The sequence below is a fragment of the Theileria orientalis genome, chromosome 1, assembly GCF_000740895.1.
Source record: "Theileria orientalis strain Shintoku DNA, chromosome 1, complete genome".
In the NCBI taxonomy this organism is placed as follows: domain Eukaryota; phylum Apicomplexa; class Aconoidasida; order Piroplasmida; family Theileriidae; genus Theileria; species Theileria orientalis.
In genome coordinates this window covers 1,996,383-2,017,556 of record NC_025260.1, presented here as the reverse complement: position 1 = coordinate 2,017,556, position 21,174 = coordinate 1,996,383, and the positions used below count along the sequence as shown (strand labels likewise).

The window sequence follows — 21,174 nt, the reverse complement described above, 5'->3', positions numbered from 1 at the left end:
TTCCCCATCCGAAATTTCTCAATGAAATGATTATACCTAAATTTGAAATTTACTTCCATTCGGATTCAATTGCAACATTAGTGTTTTTAAAAAATATAATAAACAACCCTTGCTTGATTAATTTAATTTACTCTTAGAACTTTGTGTAAAGCTCCAATATTGTACATTTGCATCAAAATGGACCTTATTAAAAATGAGTTGTCCTTCAGATAACGAGTGTAAATCGTCGTGTAGTCCCACCAATCCTAATTTTGCCAATCATACCTCTCCCAACCCCTTGATACTCTCACAATTGAATGACACGAGGGCCAAGTCCACCATCCCTTCCAAACAATCTTGCTGGCTGTACCCTTCTCAGCGGCAGTTTTACAAATCTACACTGAGTAAGGGCCACGATGTCGACGCTAAGCTGATTCCGACCGTTGTGGAAATTCACAATTTAATCAACGAAAAGGCCTGGGAGCACGTTATGGAATACGAATCGTTGCACAAATCGTCCTGCAACAACCCCGTTTTAATTCACTTTGTAGGTCGAAAGGATAAACCCACCATCAAGTCACTTGTAAACTCCATTATTGGCTACAAACGTCCCTATGATAGGCACGACTGGACTGTTGATCGCTGCGGTAAACGCAGGAGGTATGACACCGTGTTAACTTATTCCTTTTTAGGTACATTTTAGACTTTTACGAGGGGTTCTCCGAGAACCCTGATAAGATGGGAATCCATTTAGACGTTAGGCCTGATTTATCCTTTGATGGCATATGTGATCGTCTCAGGCTCTGGGTCCACAAGTCCTTCGGGGGCACATAGTTTACTGTATCATAGTCTCGTTAACTCAACTAATTTTTGTACAATTTCTATTCTTATTTTTTAACAGACACTTACACATACATGCCTTCATATATACGCTATAACATTATTATTATGTTACTGTTTCTGCTGTCAAGTATTTCTGTTAGCCATGGTGGTCAGTGTTCGCCGGGTCGTCTAACGGTCGCCCTTCTACTGTTCCATGCTCTGCGACGTCTTCTGTAGCTGAAATCCCACTTGTGTGTGGATATCCAGATACTAAACACGTGTTACTGCTTTAGATCGTACCTTGTTTACGCATCTGTCTGTGCAACTGATCTCTCCGACGTCCAGCTGTGGATTCTTAACTGAGGATATGCACTTATTCCAGCAAGAATCCCTCATTCTGAACAGAAATTGTCTTAGATAACACACACGCGTGACTTACATACTGTATTAGTGCAATTTTCTATATGGTCTATCTGGGTTTAGGTTTTTACCTTCTCAGCATGTCAGCCATTCCTACTAGCTCTGCAACTGCTACTGAAACTGGATCAGTAGGGTCATTTTCGGCCATTTTACACTAATTTGAACTATTTAAATTTTATGTTTGTATAAACTGTCTACGGTGTTCAAAATATATATTAAATACTGATTTGCCCTTTCCACATTAAGTCTATGGGTATCCACACATACATTGATTTGACCTGTCTATAATTCACATTTATTTACTTATGTGCTCTTTACTGTTGTAATGGTGGGTGGAATCTCCTGGATTGCCTCTCCTGGGACCACATATTGGTATATAGTGTGTATTGGACTCAGTTACCATAATTAAGTATATTTGGTTTAAAACGTATTACGTTTAAACAGATTAGCTGAGCTCCTTGCAGGCAATAATTTTCTCCATTCCGCAGGCGGTGAGAACAGTCACGAGGACTTCCTTTCCGGAGTCGAAAAGAGTTTGAACTTGCTTTGCGACGTCGTCGTGGTTGCCTTCTGAGTCCTTAGGAAGCTGCAGATCGTTTTTGCACGAACCGTCTGGGTTCAGCAGCGTCACAAATCCGTCGTCCTCAATTCCTATTAACTGAATTTCAGTTCTCTTAACGTGCGGGACGTCCATGTTATGTGAAGTTGGGCATATATCCTCGTACTTCTTGCCGGTGAATATGTCGATTCCCGTAATGTTTGCCTTGGCGTGTCCGTGTTTGCCGGTCTTGGATGTAGAGTACTCCACCACCTTACATGGGTGTCCCTTGATCATGACAAAAGAATTTTTTTTTATTGATCCAGCCTGTACTGGCACGGTTTGTGAAGCTCCAGCGTCGCCTCCTTCAAAATCTTCTTCGAACATTTTATCACAAGACACACAGTATTATGTTTATTTCATGTTTGATAGATGCAGCTGTAGATTCGTAACTTCCTACCCTCGAGAGCCTCTATTTTGGTTGTCGATTATTGTACAAATTCCTATGTTTTCAAAACGTTGGTTTGTCACAACTGCTTCAAACTTTTTAGAATAATTTCTAATTTTAGTCGTGTCAACATTTCGTCATGGTATGGGGGCAGTATCCCTAGGTGTCGGTGGGTTTGCTCCGTCATACTCAATTATATACATGGTTTTATTATATTACATTCATTTTTGTTCATTTCTGGGTTTACTGTGCACGATTCAGAGTATGTTTTTTTTTATTTTCCTTTTTTGTACAGGATTCCTATTCTTACACGTTTAAAATTATTTTTTTCTTTACAAAAACAGGTCCTTGTTCTTACACATTGATGCGATTGTATAGATGTGTTTGCAATTTGTTATTTTTTAGTAGATTTCGGGTTCTTTTTCCCATAGCGCCCACCCCTCCTGGCCTGCGCCCTCCCCTCGGCATTTCTCGGTTCCTACTGCGACACTCTTCCTGCGTAATACTTGCTCACTTCCTGGACGATCTGGTTCAACTTCGCCGTGAATATGGTCGACTGCTTGAATCCTCGCGTTTCCGTGCTCTGGCTCCTCGTCTCTCCCTTCTCCAGCATCATTTCCACCTGCTCCATAACGTCGAGGATGTCGTACTCCTCGTCCGTCGTCGCTGGCTGGCTCTGAGTCTGGCTGAAGACCTCCGTGAGCGCCTCCTCTTCTGCCGTCACCATTGAGAGCACCGGGATGATTTCGAGCAGCAGCGACTCCTGCGTGTATGGCACCGCTTGGTGTCTCGACGCCTCAAGCTTGAACTCCTGGACGAGCCCCTTGATGTGGTCCATCTTCACTCTGTAGTTCGAGTGCGGGATGAAGTGGTGGAAGCCTCTTCTGTTCAGGTCGAATCCGTGGATGTTGCTGTCTGCCGCCGCTCTGATGCATATTGACAGGTAGTGCTTCACTGCCTCCTGGTCCTGCATATACTTGTTCGAGGCGTTGAAGACGTCCGCCGACGTGAAGTGCCTCGTGAGTGCGCAGCAGTCGTCCATGCTTCCGAACAGGTCCGAGTAGTTGTCGAACAGGCAGTTTGAGAAGTAGTTTGGGTCCGACTTGATCGACTCCACCAGCTCCTCTGGTCTGTACCGCAGCACTGGCCTCGTCAACTTGGGCAGCATTCTCGATGCCGTCAGTCTGAATCCTGGCGCGTCTTCTTCCGGCACTATTTTTGGCCATTTCGTGTACGACAGTGGTCTTTTAGCGTCATATTCTTCCGTTATTCCGTCCAGCTTGACTCCTATGGGCACTTTATTTACTGACCTCTTAAGTTTTTCCTGCGTGCCGAGTTCCTTTTCCTGGCTGCTCCCTGACGACTGTGTTCCTTTACTCTCCTCCTTTTCTCCAGCTGGCCTATTTCTCACTGGTCTGCACATGCTGAAACACCTGTTATACTTTAAATAGCGAATCAGGTCGTTATAGTTAACTTTTGGGGCGCCGCCACCTGGGCTGTTTATGCTGCTGCTCGTCCCTGTGGCTGGACTCGGCGCTCCTGCGATTGTGTTACTTGGACTCACTAGGTTACTCGCAGTGTTACTCGGACTGTACATTTTGCTGCTGGCACCGCTGGGACTCACGCTACGTCCCACACTCGAGGCTGGACTCAGGCTACCACTTGTATGGAACCACTGACTACTTCCACTCCCCGTCCACATCTTAATGTAACTGCCTCCCGTGGGCGTACTATCACTAGTTTTCGGCTCTACGGCGCTCGTTCTCCCTTTGTCATCACTGGCACTCGTGTTGCTGCTATTGTTAGCGTTAATGTTATTGTTAGTGGTAGAGTTAATGTTACTGTTAGTACCACTATTGGTAGTAGTAGTGCTACCGCTACCTCTATTGCCACTGTTATTGGTACTGCCACTATTAACGCCTATGCTACTGTTAGTACTAGGGCTGTCTGTATTTCCAGCGTTTGTACTTCCCAGGACCTTTATTGGCACCCTTTTGTTGAACAGTATCTTCCCTAGGAGACTAAAGTTGTTCAGGTTGTTTCTTTCGACCATGTGCTCGTATATTTCCTCCTTTCCCTGCTCCCCGCCGATATTGTAGAACTTCAGGTTGTTCAGTATGTAGCGTATGTCTCCCGACGAGATGTCGACGATGTGGTTCACCAAGCTGCTCTTCTTCACCTTCAGGAGTGAGAATACCTTCGTCTTCGTGATCTCCTTCAGCGTCAGCACCAGGCACCTCGGGTCCTTCGCGTAGTTCGACGGCAGGACTCTCCTCAGGATCGTGCTGTCCTCCTTCGTGTCCAGCGTCACTATCACCAGCGGGTAAATGCTGTCTGAGTTCAACACTGCGTTCAGTATGTTCTGTATCGGGTACAGTGCTGCGTACTTGCAGGTTAGCAGCGCCCTCGGGAGGTCGTATATCAGCGCCAGCTGCCCCTCCTCGCTGTCATCCGAAGTCTCCTTGCTTCCGTATCTGTTCTGGGACACCCTCCCGTACTCATCGTGTGACGACTTTATTCTCTTCAGACTCCTTCCTCCTACTGACACTGCCTCTGCCACTATTGGATTAACCTTCGTGCTTTTGAGCGTGCTTCTTGAGAGGGAGCCTTGCAGGAACCTTATCAGGTTATCTATGCTGTTTTCGTAATCATGTTCCTTGTTAAAAGGCGTGTTAAACTGGTCGTACTCCACCACCTTGATGTTCATATCTCTGCACAGCCTCTTCACTGTCGTCACCTTCCCGCTCCCTGTCTGCCCCTTAATTATGCACAGGTTCCTCACGTCTAAAAAGTAATTTTATTGTCTCCATGCCCTCACCTGATCTTTTCCTTCCTGATCTCCTCTTCGTGGCTATCAGAAACTTTTTGAAAGTGTCTATTTCTATAAACTTCCACGGCAACTGATCTGGGTGTAAGAACGAACTATCGTCACTCGTTCTCTCTACCACTGGTGCTGATTGCCTCAGTGTTGATAAATCCATTATCTTTACTTATAAAATCTTTATCTTCTGTTGATTTTGATTTACCTTTTAACATATAACTACAGTGCCTTTACCGTTATAAAAATTACATTAGTGACTCCACTGCTACATATCTTCTAACAGTATTTCATCGTCCTTTATTGAAAACTTAAATATATTATTTACTGCGCCCGTGTTTATTTGCATAATCCTGTATACTAATGGCACGTATTCTTTATCTTTGTTCAACTGGTTTATGCTATGACTCAGATTCTTATAGTTTAATATAAACTTTACGTAACAGTTCGAATTCCATTTATTATATACGTTTTTCCTTTTTTCTAAGTGGATGTTGCTTCCAGCGACTCTGCTATCTTCATCTTTACTAAAATTTGTTTTAAAATATTCAAATTTCTTCGTCAACTTACTGAACTTGTGTGTCTGATTTATGCACACTATTACGCTTATGTTATACTTCCAGGATATCTTTCTCAGTATCACTGACAAATTAAATAAATATTCCTGTCTGTGGAACTTATCCAGTTGATCTACACACCAGAGTGAATCTATAATAAGCATTTCAACTGTGCTTGCGCTCAGGTCTAAAATATCGCACAGTGGCTTATTTTGGCTAAGTCTCCTTTCAAAATCGTTCAAAAACAGTGTTAACTCCTCCAGCGTGTATAGACGCAGTGGTATGAAACTCTTGCTAGGCGGCCCCCTTCTCGCGTCAAATGATCCACTAATATCCAAATACAGTACTGTTCCTCTTATGTTTTGTGCTATTTTTAAACAAATTGCCGTTTTCCCTGATCCACTCGATCCTACTATCTGAGCTATTCCTAACGATCTCTTTACAAACTTAAAGAATACTTCAACGAAGTTATATTTATCACGTTTACCACTCTTCCTAGCGTGTGTGTTTTCTATTTGTAATGATTCAAAACAGTTCTTAAACTTAAACTCAAAGTTTGAATTATTACTTAATCCTTTTACGTCTATCGACAGTTTGTGTGTACCTCTTGCACACAGTTCCTGTAATTTATTCAAAATATTATAATTATTGTTATTGTACAAGGCACCGATTGTCAAATTTATTGGTATTTGGGAGGATTCTTCAAATTCATCGCACATAATGTTCGAGTCAACACATAACCGATTATGTGTATTCCTTGGTTATATATTACAAATTTTAAATACATTATCTTACATAAGCTAAATGTAATTTGATTCTATCCTCTGGAATGCGATTCTGTTCTTACTCTGATAAATTGACTTATTCATATTAGGTTATGAGGTATCGGTTATATTTAGTATTATTCGTTTTATTTCTTACTTTAAATAGCATTTTACATTTATTCATATATGTTTATATATATTTGATTTGCCTTCCTTTGAGTTTAGTCCTGTTTTCACAGAATGTGTCTATCTTTAACTTTATATTGATTCATTGATAACCTTCTATTATATATTGATTCACGGATCCATTTTATTTATTAGATATTGTTCGTTTTACATTTAATTAATCTTCAACGATCCTTTTGTTACTTTTGTTCTCTTTTTATTTAATTTTATTTTCCTCTACACACTCGTACATCTACTTACACATTTGATTTAATGTTATAATCTAAGTGTTTTAACGGATGTATACACTCTCATAGTATATAAAATGCCAATGAATTCATATATTTCAATAAATAACATGAAATTGTTAGTATTACTCGTTAGCTTGTTCGTATTCCCTTCTTCTGGTGTTTCAATTAACATGCTAAGTACAACTTTTTTACCATTATTAATACATACTTAAATAATTACATATATAAATCCATGTAGATTTAAATATAAATATTTAATTCCACAAAAATAACATCAAGATTACATAATATAGGACACTCGCTCTTGCAAACAACTCTGACTGGATGGCCCACTTGCACATCCTGCAAAATAGCAAACCCATCCGATGTCAAGGACGTATGGCCATTATTTAACGACTCAAGCGCATAACCTCATTATTCTTCAGATCAAGCTGGAAATTCAGGATGTCAAGGACAATATTGATTTTCACTTTTCCCATTTTGAGGAGGCTCTAAAGAACAACTTTTCCGCCATCAAGGAGGGAATTGATGAGAGCTACTCTGTCAAGTATGTTTCTGCTGATTCACTGTTTTCTAGGTTCCAAAAGGCTTCTGACTCCGTTATTGAGAAGCTTGAGAACATCAAGGCTACAATAAGCATAAATTACAAAGGTTTTTGAATTCACTTTACATCTTTTTTAGAACTTTCGGAATCTCTTGTGAGTAATGACAAAGTTGCTGAGATAAACTCTAGATTAAAGCTTGCTAAGGAGGAGGTCCCCAAGTTTGTTTCTAGTGGAATGGAGTCTTTCGTTGACGTTTTTAAAAGGCTCAAGAGTGAATTCACTATAAATTTTAATGTCAAAGCCAATGAACAGCCTGCTTCCACTGCACAGCCTGGCGATGTGAAAGAACAAAATACCACTGCTAAAAGCACAAGTGAAACTGCTACGGCTGAAAACAAGACTGCTGATGCCAGTACTAGTGATCAGCCGAAACAGGATGCCAGCAAAGATGGTGTGAAAACTGAAAATGACAATAAAGAAGCTGCTTCTAATACCGGCACTCCTGCTGTTTCCACTGAAAACAAGGAATCTAAGTCAGCGGATGAAACCAAGCCAGCAGAAACAAAGAAAGTTGAAGAATCTAAACCTGCAGAGGAATCTAAACCTTCCAAAGAATCTAAACCTAGTGAAGAATCTAAACCAGCAGAAGAAACAAAGAAAGTTGAAGAATCTAAACCAGCAGAAGAAACGAAAAAAGTTGAAGAATCAAAGCCTGTAGAGGAAACCAAACCTGGTAATGAATCTAAACCTGGGAGCGGTTCCGACAAGATAGACTTGGAGTCAATTCCCGCCGACGCCATTATTAGGACTATAAACAGCTACTTTGAGGATGTAGATATAGAAGGTAAAAAATTACTAAGTTCGATACTCTTTAATTTAAAATGAAGTTACGATTCGTAAAGTTCAGTTGAGCTGCAAATTAATATTATAACTCTGTGCACGTACTTTGAATTCTTCTTAACGTAGGGGCTTATTCTATATCCGTACACCTTGGGAACGTAGTAGTATGATGGTCCTCTAGGTATCTACTCCGTTTTATTTCATCTTAGCACCTACCACTGCCTCGTTGACCATTAGAAATAAATGTGCGAACGTTGTTCCAAAGTACGCTCCATCTATCAGGCCAAGTCTACTCGTTTTGGGAGGATGATACGTTTCCTAATAACATTAATGTGTATGTAAATTAACTTATTAAAGCTAAATGCTATTATTTCTGCCAACTTTAGTTATATTGGCTGTTATCTACGGGTACTTGTAACTATCTAATAGATGCTGTTATAACATTCCTACGTTGCACGATGGGCAGAATATTTTTGCCGTATGATGTGCTGGTGTATCTACCAATCCTATTGGGAGCACTGTTGCGTTTTCACAGCTGAAGTTTGGGCAGAACCCAAACACCTTCTCCTTGTACTTTTCCATCATCAGCTGCATCCCCTTCGTTGTTATTATAAATCTGCTATGTATCAATCCGTACAACAGTTGCGCTGAACTGTTGATCAGATGCTGTTTACCCTTGTCCGAGCCGCTTTCGTACTCGTTATCGTCGTCATAGAACTCATTATCGTAGTTGTCCAGTATCAGCTGAAGCGCGTTGTTGTAGTATGATACTTGGTACTGAAGTCCTAACGTTCTTTATTAACTTACTAGACTTACCCACTAGGTTAAACTCATCTCTTATAAACGACTCGTCGATTTGTATGTAATACTGGTTCCCTTTAAGGCTACAGTACCATTCAATCCAGGTCATCTGCGTAAATTATTGGTTTAATAAGAGATTTATGTCACTGTACCTCGCTCTGCTGGTCATCGCTCGACTCAGATCTATTTTCCGATATTTCCGCATCCTGGCTTCTGTTCTTCTGGTTCAATATGTTCGCTCCAAACATGTTTCTTTATATAAATCCTTTTACATGTGGTTAAATGTGTATATAAGTTATTAAATGATATTTTAATGGCGGTTTCTATGTATATTTATTATTTTTAAACAAGATAAATGTATGATTGTGAATTTTCTGACAACATAAATTATAATTTAATTGAAACTCTAATAAGAATCTCAAAACAAAAATAATTTGCTCAGAATGAGACAAATATAAATTAAAACTTGTTAAAAAATAAGATGAATTGTGTTTAAAAAGTATATTACTGGCCATTCACTCATTATTGGACCACCACTATCATTTTTTTGTGATGCCACCCAAAAATTCCTTTATATATGTTTATGGTTTATATTTTTCATATCTATAATTGTTTATATGTTATACTTAGATTGATTGTAAATATAGCACAAAATACTCTTATTGTGCCTTTTTTGGTGGAGGAATGAGTTATACAGATTCCATTGTTTTTTCAGAATCTGAACATGAACCAGAACCCGAATCAGGTACTGAAACCGAAGAAAATACAAGTAGTGTATTATTCTTCAAAAAGGCTCCTAACGATGAATCCAGGTTAGCTAGGAATAGCATAATATATAAGAAGAATAACATTGAAAAGGGCCTAACCAAGGATAAAAGGGTTACTGTACAGCAGGTTTTGGATAAAAGGACGTATGTGCGACTCAAAAGATTGCACGGACGCGGAATTTTTGATTTTATATACGGGGTTATCAGCACAGGAAAGGAGGCGAACGTATACGAAGCAGAAGGAACACTCCTATCTCAGAAGCACAGAATAGCAATTAAAGTGTATAAAACATCGATTCTAATATTTAAAGATAGGTCGAGGTACATTGAGGGAGAATTTAGGTTCAGAAGGTCCTACGTGGGCACTAAGAACCCAAGGAAGATGGTTAGCCAGTGGGCAGAAAAGGAGTTCAGGAACCTCAGAAGGATCTCACTATCAGGACTGTGCTGTCCAGCCCCAATCGCACTGAAGGATCACATACTGATAATGGAACTCGTCCAGGACTCGGAAGGACTGGTGGCCTCTAAACTGAAGGACCTGGGCTCACTGCCTCTGGAGGAGTGGATGTCGATATACGCGCAGGTCATATCGATAATGAGAATATTGTACCAGGAGCCGAAGCTAATTCACGCAGATTTTTCAGAGTATAACCTGCTATACACCGACTCGAAGGTTATAGTTATTGACGTGTCCCAGGCGGTTGAGAACGATCACCCCAACGCCATGTACTTTTTGAAGAGGGACTGCGAAAATATAACCACATTTTTCACAACAATACAATGTCACATAGCAAATCACATGCCTAAAGATGGAGAAAACAAAGAGGAAGATGAAGCGGAAGATACCACACAAATAAATGAAACGCACGGAGACAAAGGAAACAGCCACGGTGAAGAGGCTGATGATCCTGAGATTGTTGAAGTAGGAGTTGGTGAAGCGAAGGCTACGAAAATGGAAGTTGATGAAGAAATTAAATTCAACATGCTGACGTCATACCAACTTTTTAATTTCATTACAATGGACATGGAAGTGGACATGAACGCAAATGTAAACCGGGAAATTGAAATGGAAATTGAAAAGTTGAACACGAATGAATTGAAAGAAGAAGAAGAAGTGGATTGGTATGTGAATAAGATGGTGTTTACGTCCAAAAACGCTAAATTTGAACACTTGAAGGAGACGATAATTAAGAAAAGAAGGTACTACAACGGGCTGTGTAGGTACGTGGAGAAGCTGTTGAATGAAAGGAACCCTTCAATATTCGTATCAGAAAAGTACGAAACTAGGAACTTTATATCACACGAAGCTACGTGGAATTCATTGAAACTGATTAACATCTCAGGACTGACAGTGGATGTATTGGATAGGCTGGAAAGAGAAAAAAGTTTACCAGAAATTAAAATAACCAGAAAGAAGATGGTAGAAACGAAGACAGACGGAGAAGAAAGTGACGTTAATGAAATGGAAGCGTATTCAGATGTAGAAACAGAAGAATCCCGAGCTGATGCTGATGCCGATTCATTAGATGAAGATGGTAATGATAGAGATGGCGAAGATGCTGATGAATGCTATGATGAAGATGGTGATGATAGCTATGATGAAGACGATTTTGGTGGAGAGAGACCAAATTCCTCAGCAGACGTAAGTGGATCAAAGGAAAGTGTTAGATTTGACGGAAAAATACCTGAAGGAATTCCAGCGAAGGACTGGAAGAAAATGGTAAAGGAGATGAACAGAGAGCGCAGGAAACACAAAATACCGAAACACATTAAAAAGTCGTTTAAACACAAGCATGTGTGATTTAATGTATTTTTATCAGCAATGTGTACGTGTTTGAGGCAGAATTTGCACGTTTGGGGTGGTGGTGTGGGAGCTATGTGCTGTGGGAACAAAAGCACGTAAAATATAATATATACTCGTCCGTAATTGCTGTGTTTACTGTAGATGTAATAGATATAAATTATGGATTAATTATGTGTGAGTAGCCTAAGCGAATAGGGGTAAAAAATTAAAAAGGGCTAAGTCAGCGCCTGTAGCGCCTTCTGCTCCGGGATCGTGACCTGCGGTCGCGTCTGGGGGAACGAGAGCGGTATTTTTTGCGCCTGCGGTCGTCGAAGCGGCCGCCCCTGGACTCCAAGCTGGAACCGCGCGAACGCCTACGCCTGCCGCCGGAGTCCTCGCTAGGCCGGTCACTCGAATGCTTCGCCGAGAGCGCGTCGGAGCCGTATCCGTTATACATCTGAGATAAATACTGAGAATATAAAAGGTTCGCCTGCGCGTAGTAGTACGCCGAGTAGTCGAAGTTTTGAAAATTAGTCTGGAACTTGTCATCCGCCTTGGGCTGCGCGAACTTCGCCTCGCAGAACTTACCCAGCGAGGGGTGCTGGCCTATGGACTTCTCGGCGTCGTCGACGTTCTCGTAAATGACGAAGCCGTAGCCACGGGGCTTGTTCGTCCTCTTGTCCATGAGGAAGTTGTGTGAGGATATTTGCCCGTAGCGTCCGAAGTAGTCCTTGAAGTACGACTCTGTGACGTTCTCGGCGATGCCGCCCACGAATATGCGCTTGGTCTGGTCGTACTTAGGCGCCAGGATCTTGGACTTTTCCTTCCGGACTGCCAGCTTAACTTCCACCTGCACGTCATTGACGGTGTGTTCCTGGCTAAGTACGCGCTGCACTGAGTCGTTTGATGCGAACGTGACGAACCCAAATCCGCGACTTCGACCCGTAATCTTGTCCTTAACGACCTCGGTTTCAGTTACTTTCCCGAAACTTTCAAAGTAGCTCCTCAGCTGCTCCGCAGTAGTAGTGCGGCACAAGCCACCTGCAAAAATTTTATTAGACTCGTAGTCGTTCTCCGATAGCAGAGATGCGGGGTCATGATTTCCAGAGCCAGGGTTACTCGATTTAACACTGCTATTGTAAGCGTTTGTGTAATTACTGTTAATACTGTGATTGTTATCCTTCAAGTTGGTATCACTAGTAGCGTCCTCGGCCTCTACCATTTTAATAATACATACTAAAAAAGAAAATATACATGTATCATGTATGACAATTAGATTAACGAGAACTGGTTTGTTAAATTAAATTCTCGCTACATAGATTTTCATTAAACCGTTTTTTAGCTAATTTCTGTAGCTAACACACTTAAACTCTCAAATCATTGGTACTGACGCTCTATTCTCTCTGTTTTTATTAAATCAGGTTAATCTAGTGTTTAAACGCTCTCGAACTTAATGTTTAAACTTGATAAAATGAAAGTATATTTTTTGATAAATTATGATTACAATATACAGTCTGGATTAAAAAATAAAACTTATATATAGATAAATGTAGAAATCAAAATAATATAATAAATAGGCATAAAATATTGGGCGTTATGTCAAATAATAAAACATCACTAAATCTTAATTTTGGCATAATAAATTTTGGTCTTACACACTAGTAAATTAGATGTGCCAGTTGTCAAAAAACTTATTTATATCAGTATGGAATCTTTATATTCTGTTCCTTGAAATTTTATATCTATAGTATTTTAGTTCGGCGTTACAACTATATTTAACATTATCTTCATTACCTTTAAGTTACGTTTTATTTAATTTCTAAATTTTCGCTGATTGAGTTTTGTTCATTTTTGATTTATTATTCATTATTTTCTTTCAACTACATTTATATATTTAACATTATTTATTCTCTCCAACTTCATATCTCCATAATGTATGGTTCAGAATATATTGATTGTTAGTATGTGCGTTCAAATCATCACTTATAATAACTTATTTCACTTAAAAATTATTGTTACACCCCCATTATGTAAGTAGCTAAAACGATAGTAAATAAATAAATAATCTCGGTTATTTGCCTTATTTTTGTTATATTAATATGCGCATATTTATAATACTTTATTTGGGATTTAAATATAATTATAATCATGTAGCTTTGATATAATCTACACCAAGTGTTTAATGTTTATGTTTCGTTAATTAAGTGTTTCACAGTAGTTTTTTAAATTCTACTTCAAAAAACCAATTACACATTTACTTTTATTAATTTCACCTGATGTCATACTATAAATATTTGTTCAAATATATTATAATTGGTGATACTGGTACCTATTAGTTTATCTTATTTAATCCTCATCAATATTCTTCTATCCTAATTATATTACAATTATTCCCAAATTTATTATCGGAATTATTTGATCTATTTTTTAGGAGTTGGGAAAAGCTGCCTCCTTTTAAGATTCACCGACAAACGATTTAAACCTGATCATGATCTCACAATTGGAGTTGAATTTGGAACAAGATTTATCACTGTACAAGGAGAGCAAATAAAGTTGCAAATTTGGGACACGGCCGGTCAGGAATCGTTTCGTTCAATCACAAGGTCTTATTACCGTGGTGCCGCCGGAGCCTTATTAGTTTTTGATATTTCAAGGTATTTTACATAAAATTTAAAGTATTTTATTGTGTGTTTGTGTGACTGGCTTATTTACTGTAATTACAGGAGGTCCACATTTGATCACTTGACTAAATGGCTTGAGGAGGTTAGGGACCACGGATCGCCTACCATGACAATTATACTAATTGGAAATAAAACAGATGTTGCCACTAGAGAAGTAGAATACCATGAAGGTACGAGATACATAAATTAACATGACACATAACTTACACATAATTAGGGAAGCAGTTTGCCGAACAAAACGATTTGATATATATGGAAACGTCGGCAAAAGGAGATTATAATGTCGAAGCAGTAAGTTTACCTATGATTTAGTTGGTTTTAGGCTTTTTTAACAACCGCTGAAATGATATATGAAAACGTTAAAAATGGCTTATTTGACATAGAATCAGGGGTAAGATTCATTATTTTTATTTAATTGTTGATATATATGCCGTTAAAACCATGATATGGCCTTTGGATATATCAATTTACACAACTGTGTGTATTTAGGTCCTAATATAAACAATTTAGGTTCAAGGTGTTAAGAGGGGTCCTATTACTATAAGCCAGAGAAGTAAAAATTATTTAATTGCGTATTTTATCTATTTTTTAAAACAAGTTTTGACGATTTTTTAGGGCCTGTGCCATTTCGTGATGGTGCTGGATCATTCAACATACATTGTTGCCCTAACCGATGATTCAATAAATTTTCAAGTTTCATAATTTCACCTCTTTAGATTCTTTAAATTTCATCCTTCCATTGTATGTTTTACTTATCATTGAGCCTGGTTCGTGGCTTGGAGTTTGTGTATACAATATTTTGGCACACTCAATCATTGTATTTTAAATAAAATTGAAATTAATATATATTTCAACATGTCCCATTATAATTCTAGTAGACATCCATCGCAATCTCAAGTATCGGATCTATCTAAGATTGGTACTGAAGATACCTTTATGGTAGACCTTGAGAGTAAAGTTGACAGCTTAAAAAATGTAAATTAATTATATATTATTAAATAGATTGAATATGTTGTAAATTTTAAAGGAATAATAATAATTTATACCCAGATTAGTACAAACATAAACAAGGAGCTGTTGAAGTCCAAGGCACACCTATCTTCTCTGGTTAGTTTGAGAAAAGTATTTAATTTAAATTATTTTTAGTCGAAAACTTTTGATTCGGCATCTCTTTCTCTAAAGGGGACTTTATCCAACATGAGCAGGATTGCCAAGGGTTATGTGGGTTTAACTACCTAGTATTTAGACGAAATTGCCAAAAAGATACTGTATTTATTAATAATATTAGGGTTCTAAGCTACCACTGTGGGCACTTGGACTTATTGTCGCATTTGTACTACTATTGTTATATATGACCTTAAAGAAGATCGTATTCAATAAGTAATTTTAAAATTTTATTAAATGTATTTTTGTTTATGACTTTATATGTTAATTTATTAACACATTTGTGATTTACTGTGTGTTTTGTAACATAGTATTGCATCACAATTTTATCTTAATGGAGTCTATAATATTTTATCTTCAGTTATTTTCTCTTCTTATAATATAATTTGTTGTGTGAATATGGCTATTAATTACGTTTATGTTAATAGTATGTTCCCTAAATATATTTGTAGGAGTATTCCTGTTCAAAATAAATATATTTACGATAAATTCTGCTATGTGACTACATTTTATTCATATGATAAATGTGTCTCAAGGGAACGCATGAAGAAGCCATTCGATAGAGGTACTTATATGTTCTGTTTTATTGTATTGAATTTTGATGATTTTCCATCGTTAAATAATTATTTTTTAGCTGAAAAACAAAAGTACGATAATATTTCACACTATGCAAATAAGCTGGCAAGGAATTTGGATTTTAATCCTGTCAAATGGGAGATGATTCTGTCGAAATCGAAAGAAGTAGGTATTAGGAATTAAACAGCTGCTTAGGTATACAAGGATTTTAAGCCAATTGATATAGCACTACTGTTGAACAGCCTATCAAGAGCTAGATTCTATGACTCGGAATTGTTTAACTGCCTCATTCCACAAATAATTAAAAACGTTGCCTTTTTTACCTCAGTAAGAGCCGATAATGTGAATATATTTACGTTCAGGTGCATATATCTATGGTTTTATCGGCATATTCTAAGGGGAAATTGTTATCTCCGGAACTTTACGGAGTACTGAAGTCAGAAGTAAAGGGAAGAATGTATGAATTTACGACATCGGTGGAAATGTGTATGATAATAAATGCAATTTCCAAATATGGAGTAAGTTTTAGGCGAGTAAACGTGAATATTAGGACTCAGATAAGGAGTTTCTGGATAGTATTTGTAAGCACCTGGTTAAGATGTACCATAACTTCAATTTCACATCGCAGGAGTTAAGTGTGCTGATTAACTCGTTCGTGACTCTGGGATACTATAATGAGCAGTTGTTCAACCTAATGTCAAGTTAGTCGATAAAAACAAAATAGATATGGATAGCTACCTATACAGAGTCGCAGCTGATTGATTTTTGATTTAGAAAACGTAGTGGATCGGCTGAACTTGTGTAATATATATGAACTGATAAGGATATTAAACGGATATATAATATTTGAAAACAACTCGAACAGAGTTCAGAGTCATTGTAAAAATGAGATGATGAATAAGATAAAGTACTCGGGACAGAAGGAACTGACGACGACACTCCATATCCTGGGAAGTATCAACTACACGCTTGTGCAAACGAACATAGAGAATAGGAATATCGTCGACGAAATGGTGGAAGCAGTAAAGAGGAGGTGTTTGAACATAATCGACGGGTTCACAATGTCAAGCATATCGCACTTATTAATATCGCTCTCAAAATGGTCCCTTAAATTGGAATACGAGGAGCTGTTGAAGGCAGTGAAGCAGTTAGGAGAGCCCAAAATGGATGCAAACTTGGTGGAAATGAATAATACACTAGTGGCAATCACGAAGCTCTACTGCAGCATAAGCAACGTCAACGACTTTAACGAGATTAAAAACGAAGAGAACAACGAGTTATTGGCGGAAATAAGGGATTTGATGAAAAATTGGTCATGCGTAATAGTGGAGCTCTTGGAAGAGGACACCCACGACCTGAACGTCCTGATAAAGGTGCTGGATTCCTACAGTAAATTCAAGTAAGTTGGCAATGTGTAAGTTGGACGTGGAATTTTAGTGTCTACGAGGAAGACCTGTTCAACAGAATAAAGAATATGATCGTGATGAAGCACATGAGTGAGCTGAATCGAAACAACGGATACACCCTCAATGAAATATTCAGCAAAAAGGGTAAGTGCGAAACCAATAAATGCCGAATAACAATGAAGTATTAGGGTACACAAAGCATGACGACTTCTCGGAAATACTAAGCGAGCTTATATCTTAAAATTAATGTTTGTTGATTTGATGAGAATACTTGTATGTATATGGAATTCCACACCTGCGCCCTCGTTGGGCGTACAAACAGTTTATGTTCGCATCAATACGTAATCGTAACTTCGTATTTATAGTAATTTATAGTGAAGTTTAATATAAATAAATTGATGGGTGTTTCAGATTGACCCTTTAAGTGATTTATAGTTTGGTTCGTCGTTTGGGTCATTTTAAACATTAACGACGCTTATTACACTTTGAACTTTGAAAACCGAAAAATAAGATTGAAACTAGGTGATTCCTTTTGCAAAAATGATGGAAGAAACTAGTGTGATTGAAAATAGCGACGTTCTTACGAGTTCAGGCAACGCCACGGATTTTCTGAGACGGGGGTTCAAGATGTACCCAATTAAGGAGGTATTGGCATTAGCTATGAGTTACATATGATTAATTGTGTGTGCTACCTGGAAATACGTGAAACGATTGGGGTTTGATTGCTAATGACTGGTTTAGGTGAACATGTTGAATAAGTACATGGCACAGCACACACAGAACCCTAATAATTTCCACAAGGGAACGACAACGCTGGGATTCGTGTTCGACCACGGAGTCATTCTCGCAGTGGACAGCAGAGCCTCCATGGGACCAATAGTGTCGACGCAGAACGTGAGCAAGGTGATAGAGATCAACTCGTACCTGCTGGGGACGATGGCAGGAGGAGCGGCAGACTGCTCGTACTGGGAGAGGCACCTGGCGAAGCTGTGCAGACTCCACGAACTGAGAAATCAGGTACGTCCAAACAATGACCTTGATAATCGCTTCCCTAGTCGAGGATTTCAGTGGGCGCCGCCTCGCAGATCCTGGCTAACATATTCTACTACTTTAAGGGGTACGGGCTCTCAGCGGGAACGATGATTGCAGGCTACGATTTAAACGTAAGTTCAGGGATATTTAGTTTTTAACGGGGGTGTGAACATAAATCCTCATAGGGGCCTGGCCTATACTACGTCAGTAATGATGGAGAGAGGATGAAGGGAAGGCTGTTCAGCGTTGGCTCAGGGTCCATGTTCGCATACGGAGTCATTGACGAGGGATACAGATCGTAAGTAGTTGAAAGGGCGCAGTAGATTGACCGATTGCGCGTAGGAATATGACGCTCCAGGAAGCTGTAGAGCTGGGATCGAGAGCAATATATCAGGCAGCGCACAGGGACGGGTACTCGGGAGGAGTTGTTAACCGTAAGTGGTACCACGCATAATGACCTTATATATTTTATCCTTGAGGAAATTGACGTGATTTTTAGTATACCACGTGCACAAGGACGGATGGACTAAGTTGATTGACCGTAAAGACGTTAACGAAATACATTACCACTACGCACAAGTGAAAGGTACGGGGTTGTGCCCGCTCAATGATATTTAGGAATGCCCGGAGACGCTATGTAATGTCCGTCGTCATATAATTTGGTAAAATTGGAATCGATGTTTAAAATTAGTAATTTGTTGGTCGTATGTGTATATGTGTGGCAGTGGCAAGGCATTTAGTGTATATATGTATATAGGTGTAGTCATAGCAACTTTAACTATTTTCTGTGACTTTAATGTGATACGGTGTTTGGGTCTAGCAGTGGAATCTGGCCTAGCGTTCAGTCCGCCGCGCCCATACTTGAGGAGAATAAAGGTTAAAAACAGAATTAGCAGAGATGAGCGCAAAAGAAGGTCCGAGTTCTCCAAACAGCTGCACAAGGAGTTGAGAATGAAGTACTGGCGGCGAATAGATCCCAAAATTAACGAAATATTGAAGTTCGATGACCCGCTAGCAGAATCCTACGACCTAGACCCTAAAAGGTACACATTAGCATATGGACTAGCTACTATATATTAAATAACTAATTAAAACATGAATAACTGGCAATTGTAGGGGATTCGTGGTTCAGGAGGTTATACCGAGGATGGTTTACGTGTCAGACTCCCTGAAGCCACTGCCCCTAGACGAAAGCCGTTCTGAGGAGTTCGACAGACAGGTACGGGATGAGGCACAATTTTAAACGTAATTTCCGTAGGCTGGGTTGCAGTTTCTGGCGAACATCGCGGCGGTAACTGGTGTGTTCGTCAAAGAGTTCGAGAGCCGGAAGGGCCTCTCGTTTCTCAGCGAAATGGGACCATCGGAGCTGCTGACGCGCCTGGAAACGGACATATCCTACATCTCGTCGCTTTTAAACGTGAGTTTACCCCGCACACAACTCTCCAGGTGGAGCAACAAAGCCTCAGTCGGAGCTGTCTGGAGTACGTGGAGTTCCTGAAGTCGCTCTGCGAAAAAAGTGAAATAAGTGGGTTTGTCGGCAAATACGGCATTTCAGGGTTTTTATCGCAGTGCTACGTCTTCTTCAAGGAGTGGCACGTTTCCAAGAAGACGCTCCTCACGAACCTCAGGGACCACCTGCGGCTGGTGAACAAGCTCAAGTGCTCGTTTTACGACCCTGATGCGAGGAACCTGGAGGTAGGTCTGGATATAGCCATCTGGAATAAATGGACCGTCAGGGAGTCTTGAACTTGATGGCGTCTGAGTGGACGAGGAGGCAGAAGGACGAGTTTTTAAACGAAATTCCGCTGGCTTATCAGAAGCTATCGGAGTCGCTGGTCATGCCCTTCGTGTAACCCCTTAATCTGGTATTAAAACAGGAGCGGTTTATGCCTTCGTCCCCTGAGTGACAACCCTGCATCATACACGTATCATGGATCATGTACATAAATTCAAATTAGAACCAAGTCTTTGCAAGTATTAAGTGTCAGCGTTAATATCCAAAGGCGTTACAGAAATCCAGGGCCGATATCCAAACGATCACATAGGCAAGGTTGAAGCATGTAATATACACGGTCGGTCCATGTCCATGCCACGTCCAGGGTGCCACTACTTGGGGAAAGAGTCAAGGGATTTGGGCCCTGCAATTTCCAGGGTAACCAGCTCCTTGTACAATCTCTGTTGTAAAGGCGGCTCGTCCGGGAAAGGCTGTATGAACACTGCATCAGTGGATTTGGGGGGATTACTCTGTTCCGGGGGACCGGCACGCTCATGACGACCCTTGGTGTTTACGCTCCTAGAATGCCTAGGAATATCCTTGGTGCTGAGTTTTTTGAAGAAGTTGTGTGTTTTGCTGCTCTCTGATAGCTTCTTCAGCTCACTAAGGCATCTGGGCGTGCTTGCAAACTCGGGAGAGGGTGTCAAGTAGATGGTATTTTGTCTCGGAACGTCGTTAATCTTGATGCTACCCGTGTTATCAGCCGGAGTGGTTTTCGGTTTGCCTTTCCTGAATAGCTTTTTAAAGCCCATCTTTAGGTCTCTAAACTCTTGTTATCTAGAATGTTGATAGTTATAGCTAGCTAATAATTAAATAGCTAACAAGTAATAATGTATTATTCACATACATATCTACATTAATCTTTTAATCCGGGCTAAAATTTATAGATCTGGCATCAGAATTGCTTCAGATATCCAGAATATGGCTAAAGTTAGATGTTACAAACACGTTAAAGAGATAGGATCCAAGGGCTAGCACAGCTAGTGTATCCATCGTGTCGTAAAAATATGTGCCTTCGGATTGCGGTCTTTACATAATACATA

General features: G+C 39.6%; 13 protein-coding genes across 13 annotated transcripts; 7 read left to right on the top strand and 6 right to left on the bottom strand.

The window, feature by feature from the left end:
- Positions 1-193: 193 nt before the first annotated feature.
- TOT_010000834 (cytochrome C1 heme lyase) lies at positions 194-813 on the top strand (the record flags this gene model as incomplete). Its single annotated transcript, XM_009691383.1, has 2 exons — positions 194-639; positions 672-813. 2 exons carry the CDS (start codon positions 194-196, stop codon positions 811-813), a joined length of 588 nt encoding a protein of 195 aa, XP_009689678.1.
- A 192-nt stretch (positions 814-1,005) lies between these two features.
- Positions 1,006-1,369, bottom strand: TOT_010000833 (Tim10; the record flags this gene model as incomplete). The annotated part of the gene is made up of 3 exons (XM_009691382.1): positions 1,006-1,071; positions 1,102-1,198; positions 1,293-1,369. The coding sequence occupies 3 exons, from the start codon at positions 1,367-1,369 to the stop codon at positions 1,006-1,008; spliced, it is 240 nt and encodes a 79-aa protein (XP_009689677.1).
- Positions 1,370-1,666: 297 nt separating this feature from the next.
- Positions 1,667-2,146, bottom strand: TOT_010000832 (eukaryotic translation initiation factor; the record flags this gene model as incomplete). The annotated part of the gene is made up of 1 exon (XM_009691381.1): positions 1,667-2,146. The coding sequence occupies one exon, from the start codon at positions 2,144-2,146 to the stop codon at positions 1,667-1,669; it is 480 nt and encodes a 159-aa protein (XP_009689676.1).
- A 539-nt stretch (positions 2,147-2,685) lies between these two features.
- On the bottom strand, positions 2,686-6,934 carry TOT_010000831 (conserved hypothetical protein; the record flags this gene model as incomplete). The annotated part of the gene is made up of 4 exons (XM_009691380.1): positions 2,686-4,991; positions 5,026-5,146; positions 5,387-6,338; positions 6,870-6,934. 4 exons carry the CDS (start codon positions 6,932-6,934, stop codon positions 2,686-2,688), a joined length of 3,444 nt encoding a protein of 1,147 aa, XP_009689675.1.
- Positions 6,935-7,127: 193 nt separating this feature from the next.
- Positions 7,128-8,192, top strand: TOT_010000830 (conserved hypothetical protein; the record flags this gene model as incomplete). Its single annotated transcript, XM_009691379.1, has 2 exons — positions 7,128-7,413; positions 7,444-8,192. The coding sequence occupies 2 exons, from the start codon at positions 7,128-7,130 to the stop codon at positions 8,190-8,192; spliced, it is 1,035 nt and encodes a 344-aa protein (XP_009689674.1).
- Positions 8,193-8,342: 150 nt separating this feature from the next.
- Positions 8,343-9,196, bottom strand: TOT_010000829 (casein kinase II subunit beta; the record flags this gene model as incomplete). The annotated part of the gene is made up of 4 exons (XM_009691378.1): positions 8,343-8,465; positions 8,598-8,932; positions 8,964-9,057; positions 9,101-9,196. The coding sequence occupies 4 exons, from the start codon at positions 9,194-9,196 to the stop codon at positions 8,343-8,345; spliced, it is 648 nt and encodes a 215-aa protein (XP_009689673.1).
- A 436-nt stretch (positions 9,197-9,632) lies between these two features.
- Positions 9,633-11,618, top strand: TOT_010000828 (protein kinase; the record flags this gene model as incomplete). The annotated part of the gene is made up of 3 exons (XM_009691377.1): positions 9,633-11,185; positions 11,384-11,512; positions 11,555-11,618. 3 exons carry the CDS (start codon positions 9,633-9,635, stop codon positions 11,616-11,618), a joined length of 1,746 nt encoding a protein of 581 aa, XP_009689672.1.
- A 121-nt stretch (positions 11,619-11,739) lies between these two features.
- On the bottom strand, positions 11,740-12,720 carry TOT_010000827 (uncharacterized protein; the record flags this gene model as incomplete). Its single annotated transcript, XM_009691376.1, has 1 exon — positions 11,740-12,720. The coding sequence occupies one exon, from the start codon at positions 12,718-12,720 to the stop codon at positions 11,740-11,742; it is 981 nt and encodes a 326-aa protein (XP_009689671.1).
- Positions 12,721-13,774: 1,054 nt separating this feature from the next.
- TOT_010000826 (Rab GTPase) lies at positions 13,775-14,856 on the top strand (the record flags this gene model as incomplete). Its single annotated transcript, XM_009691375.1, has 7 exons — positions 13,775-13,823; positions 13,930-14,152; positions 14,222-14,349; positions 14,397-14,470; positions 14,502-14,570; positions 14,690-14,732; positions 14,795-14,856. 7 exons carry the CDS (start codon positions 13,775-13,777, stop codon positions 14,854-14,856), a joined length of 648 nt encoding a protein of 215 aa, XP_009689670.1.
- A 178-nt stretch (positions 14,857-15,034) lies between these two features.
- Positions 15,035-17,513, top strand: TOT_010000825 (conserved hypothetical protein; the record flags this gene model as incomplete). Its single annotated transcript, XM_009691374.1, has 10 exons — positions 15,035-15,154; positions 15,230-15,286; positions 15,326-15,404; positions 15,705-15,908; positions 15,978-16,084; positions 16,115-16,246; positions 16,282-16,437; positions 16,470-16,620; positions 16,694-17,318; positions 17,357-17,513. 10 exons carry the CDS (start codon positions 15,035-15,037, stop codon positions 17,511-17,513), a joined length of 1,788 nt encoding a protein of 595 aa, XP_009689669.1.
- Positions 17,514-17,865: 352 nt separating this feature from the next.
- TOT_010000824 (proteasome subunit beta type) lies at positions 17,866-18,998 on the top strand (the record flags this gene model as incomplete). The annotated part of the gene is made up of 7 exons (XM_009691373.1): positions 17,866-17,970; positions 18,067-18,342; positions 18,381-18,488; positions 18,543-18,655; positions 18,700-18,791; positions 18,857-18,943; positions 18,976-18,998. 7 exons carry the CDS (start codon positions 17,866-17,868, stop codon positions 18,996-18,998), a joined length of 804 nt encoding a protein of 267 aa, XP_009689668.1.
- A 106-nt stretch (positions 18,999-19,104) lies between these two features.
- Positions 19,105-20,210, top strand: TOT_010000823 (conserved hypothetical protein; the record flags this gene model as incomplete). The annotated part of the gene is made up of 6 exons (XM_009691372.1): positions 19,105-19,400; positions 19,474-19,576; positions 19,616-19,774; positions 19,804-19,882; positions 19,913-20,052; positions 20,094-20,210. 6 exons carry the CDS (start codon positions 19,105-19,107, stop codon positions 20,208-20,210), a joined length of 894 nt encoding a protein of 297 aa, XP_009689667.1.
- Positions 20,211-20,363: 153 nt separating this feature from the next.
- Positions 20,364-21,124, bottom strand: TOT_010000822 (hypothetical protein; the record flags this gene model as incomplete). Its single annotated transcript, XM_009691371.1, is given in 3 exon segments — positions 20,364-20,495; positions 20,515-20,893; positions 21,078-21,124. The coding sequence occupies 3 exon segments, from the start codon at positions 21,122-21,124 to the stop codon at positions 20,364-20,366; spliced, it is 558 nt and encodes a 185-aa protein (XP_009689666.1).
- Between the last annotated feature and the right edge of the window lie 50 nt (positions 21,125-21,174).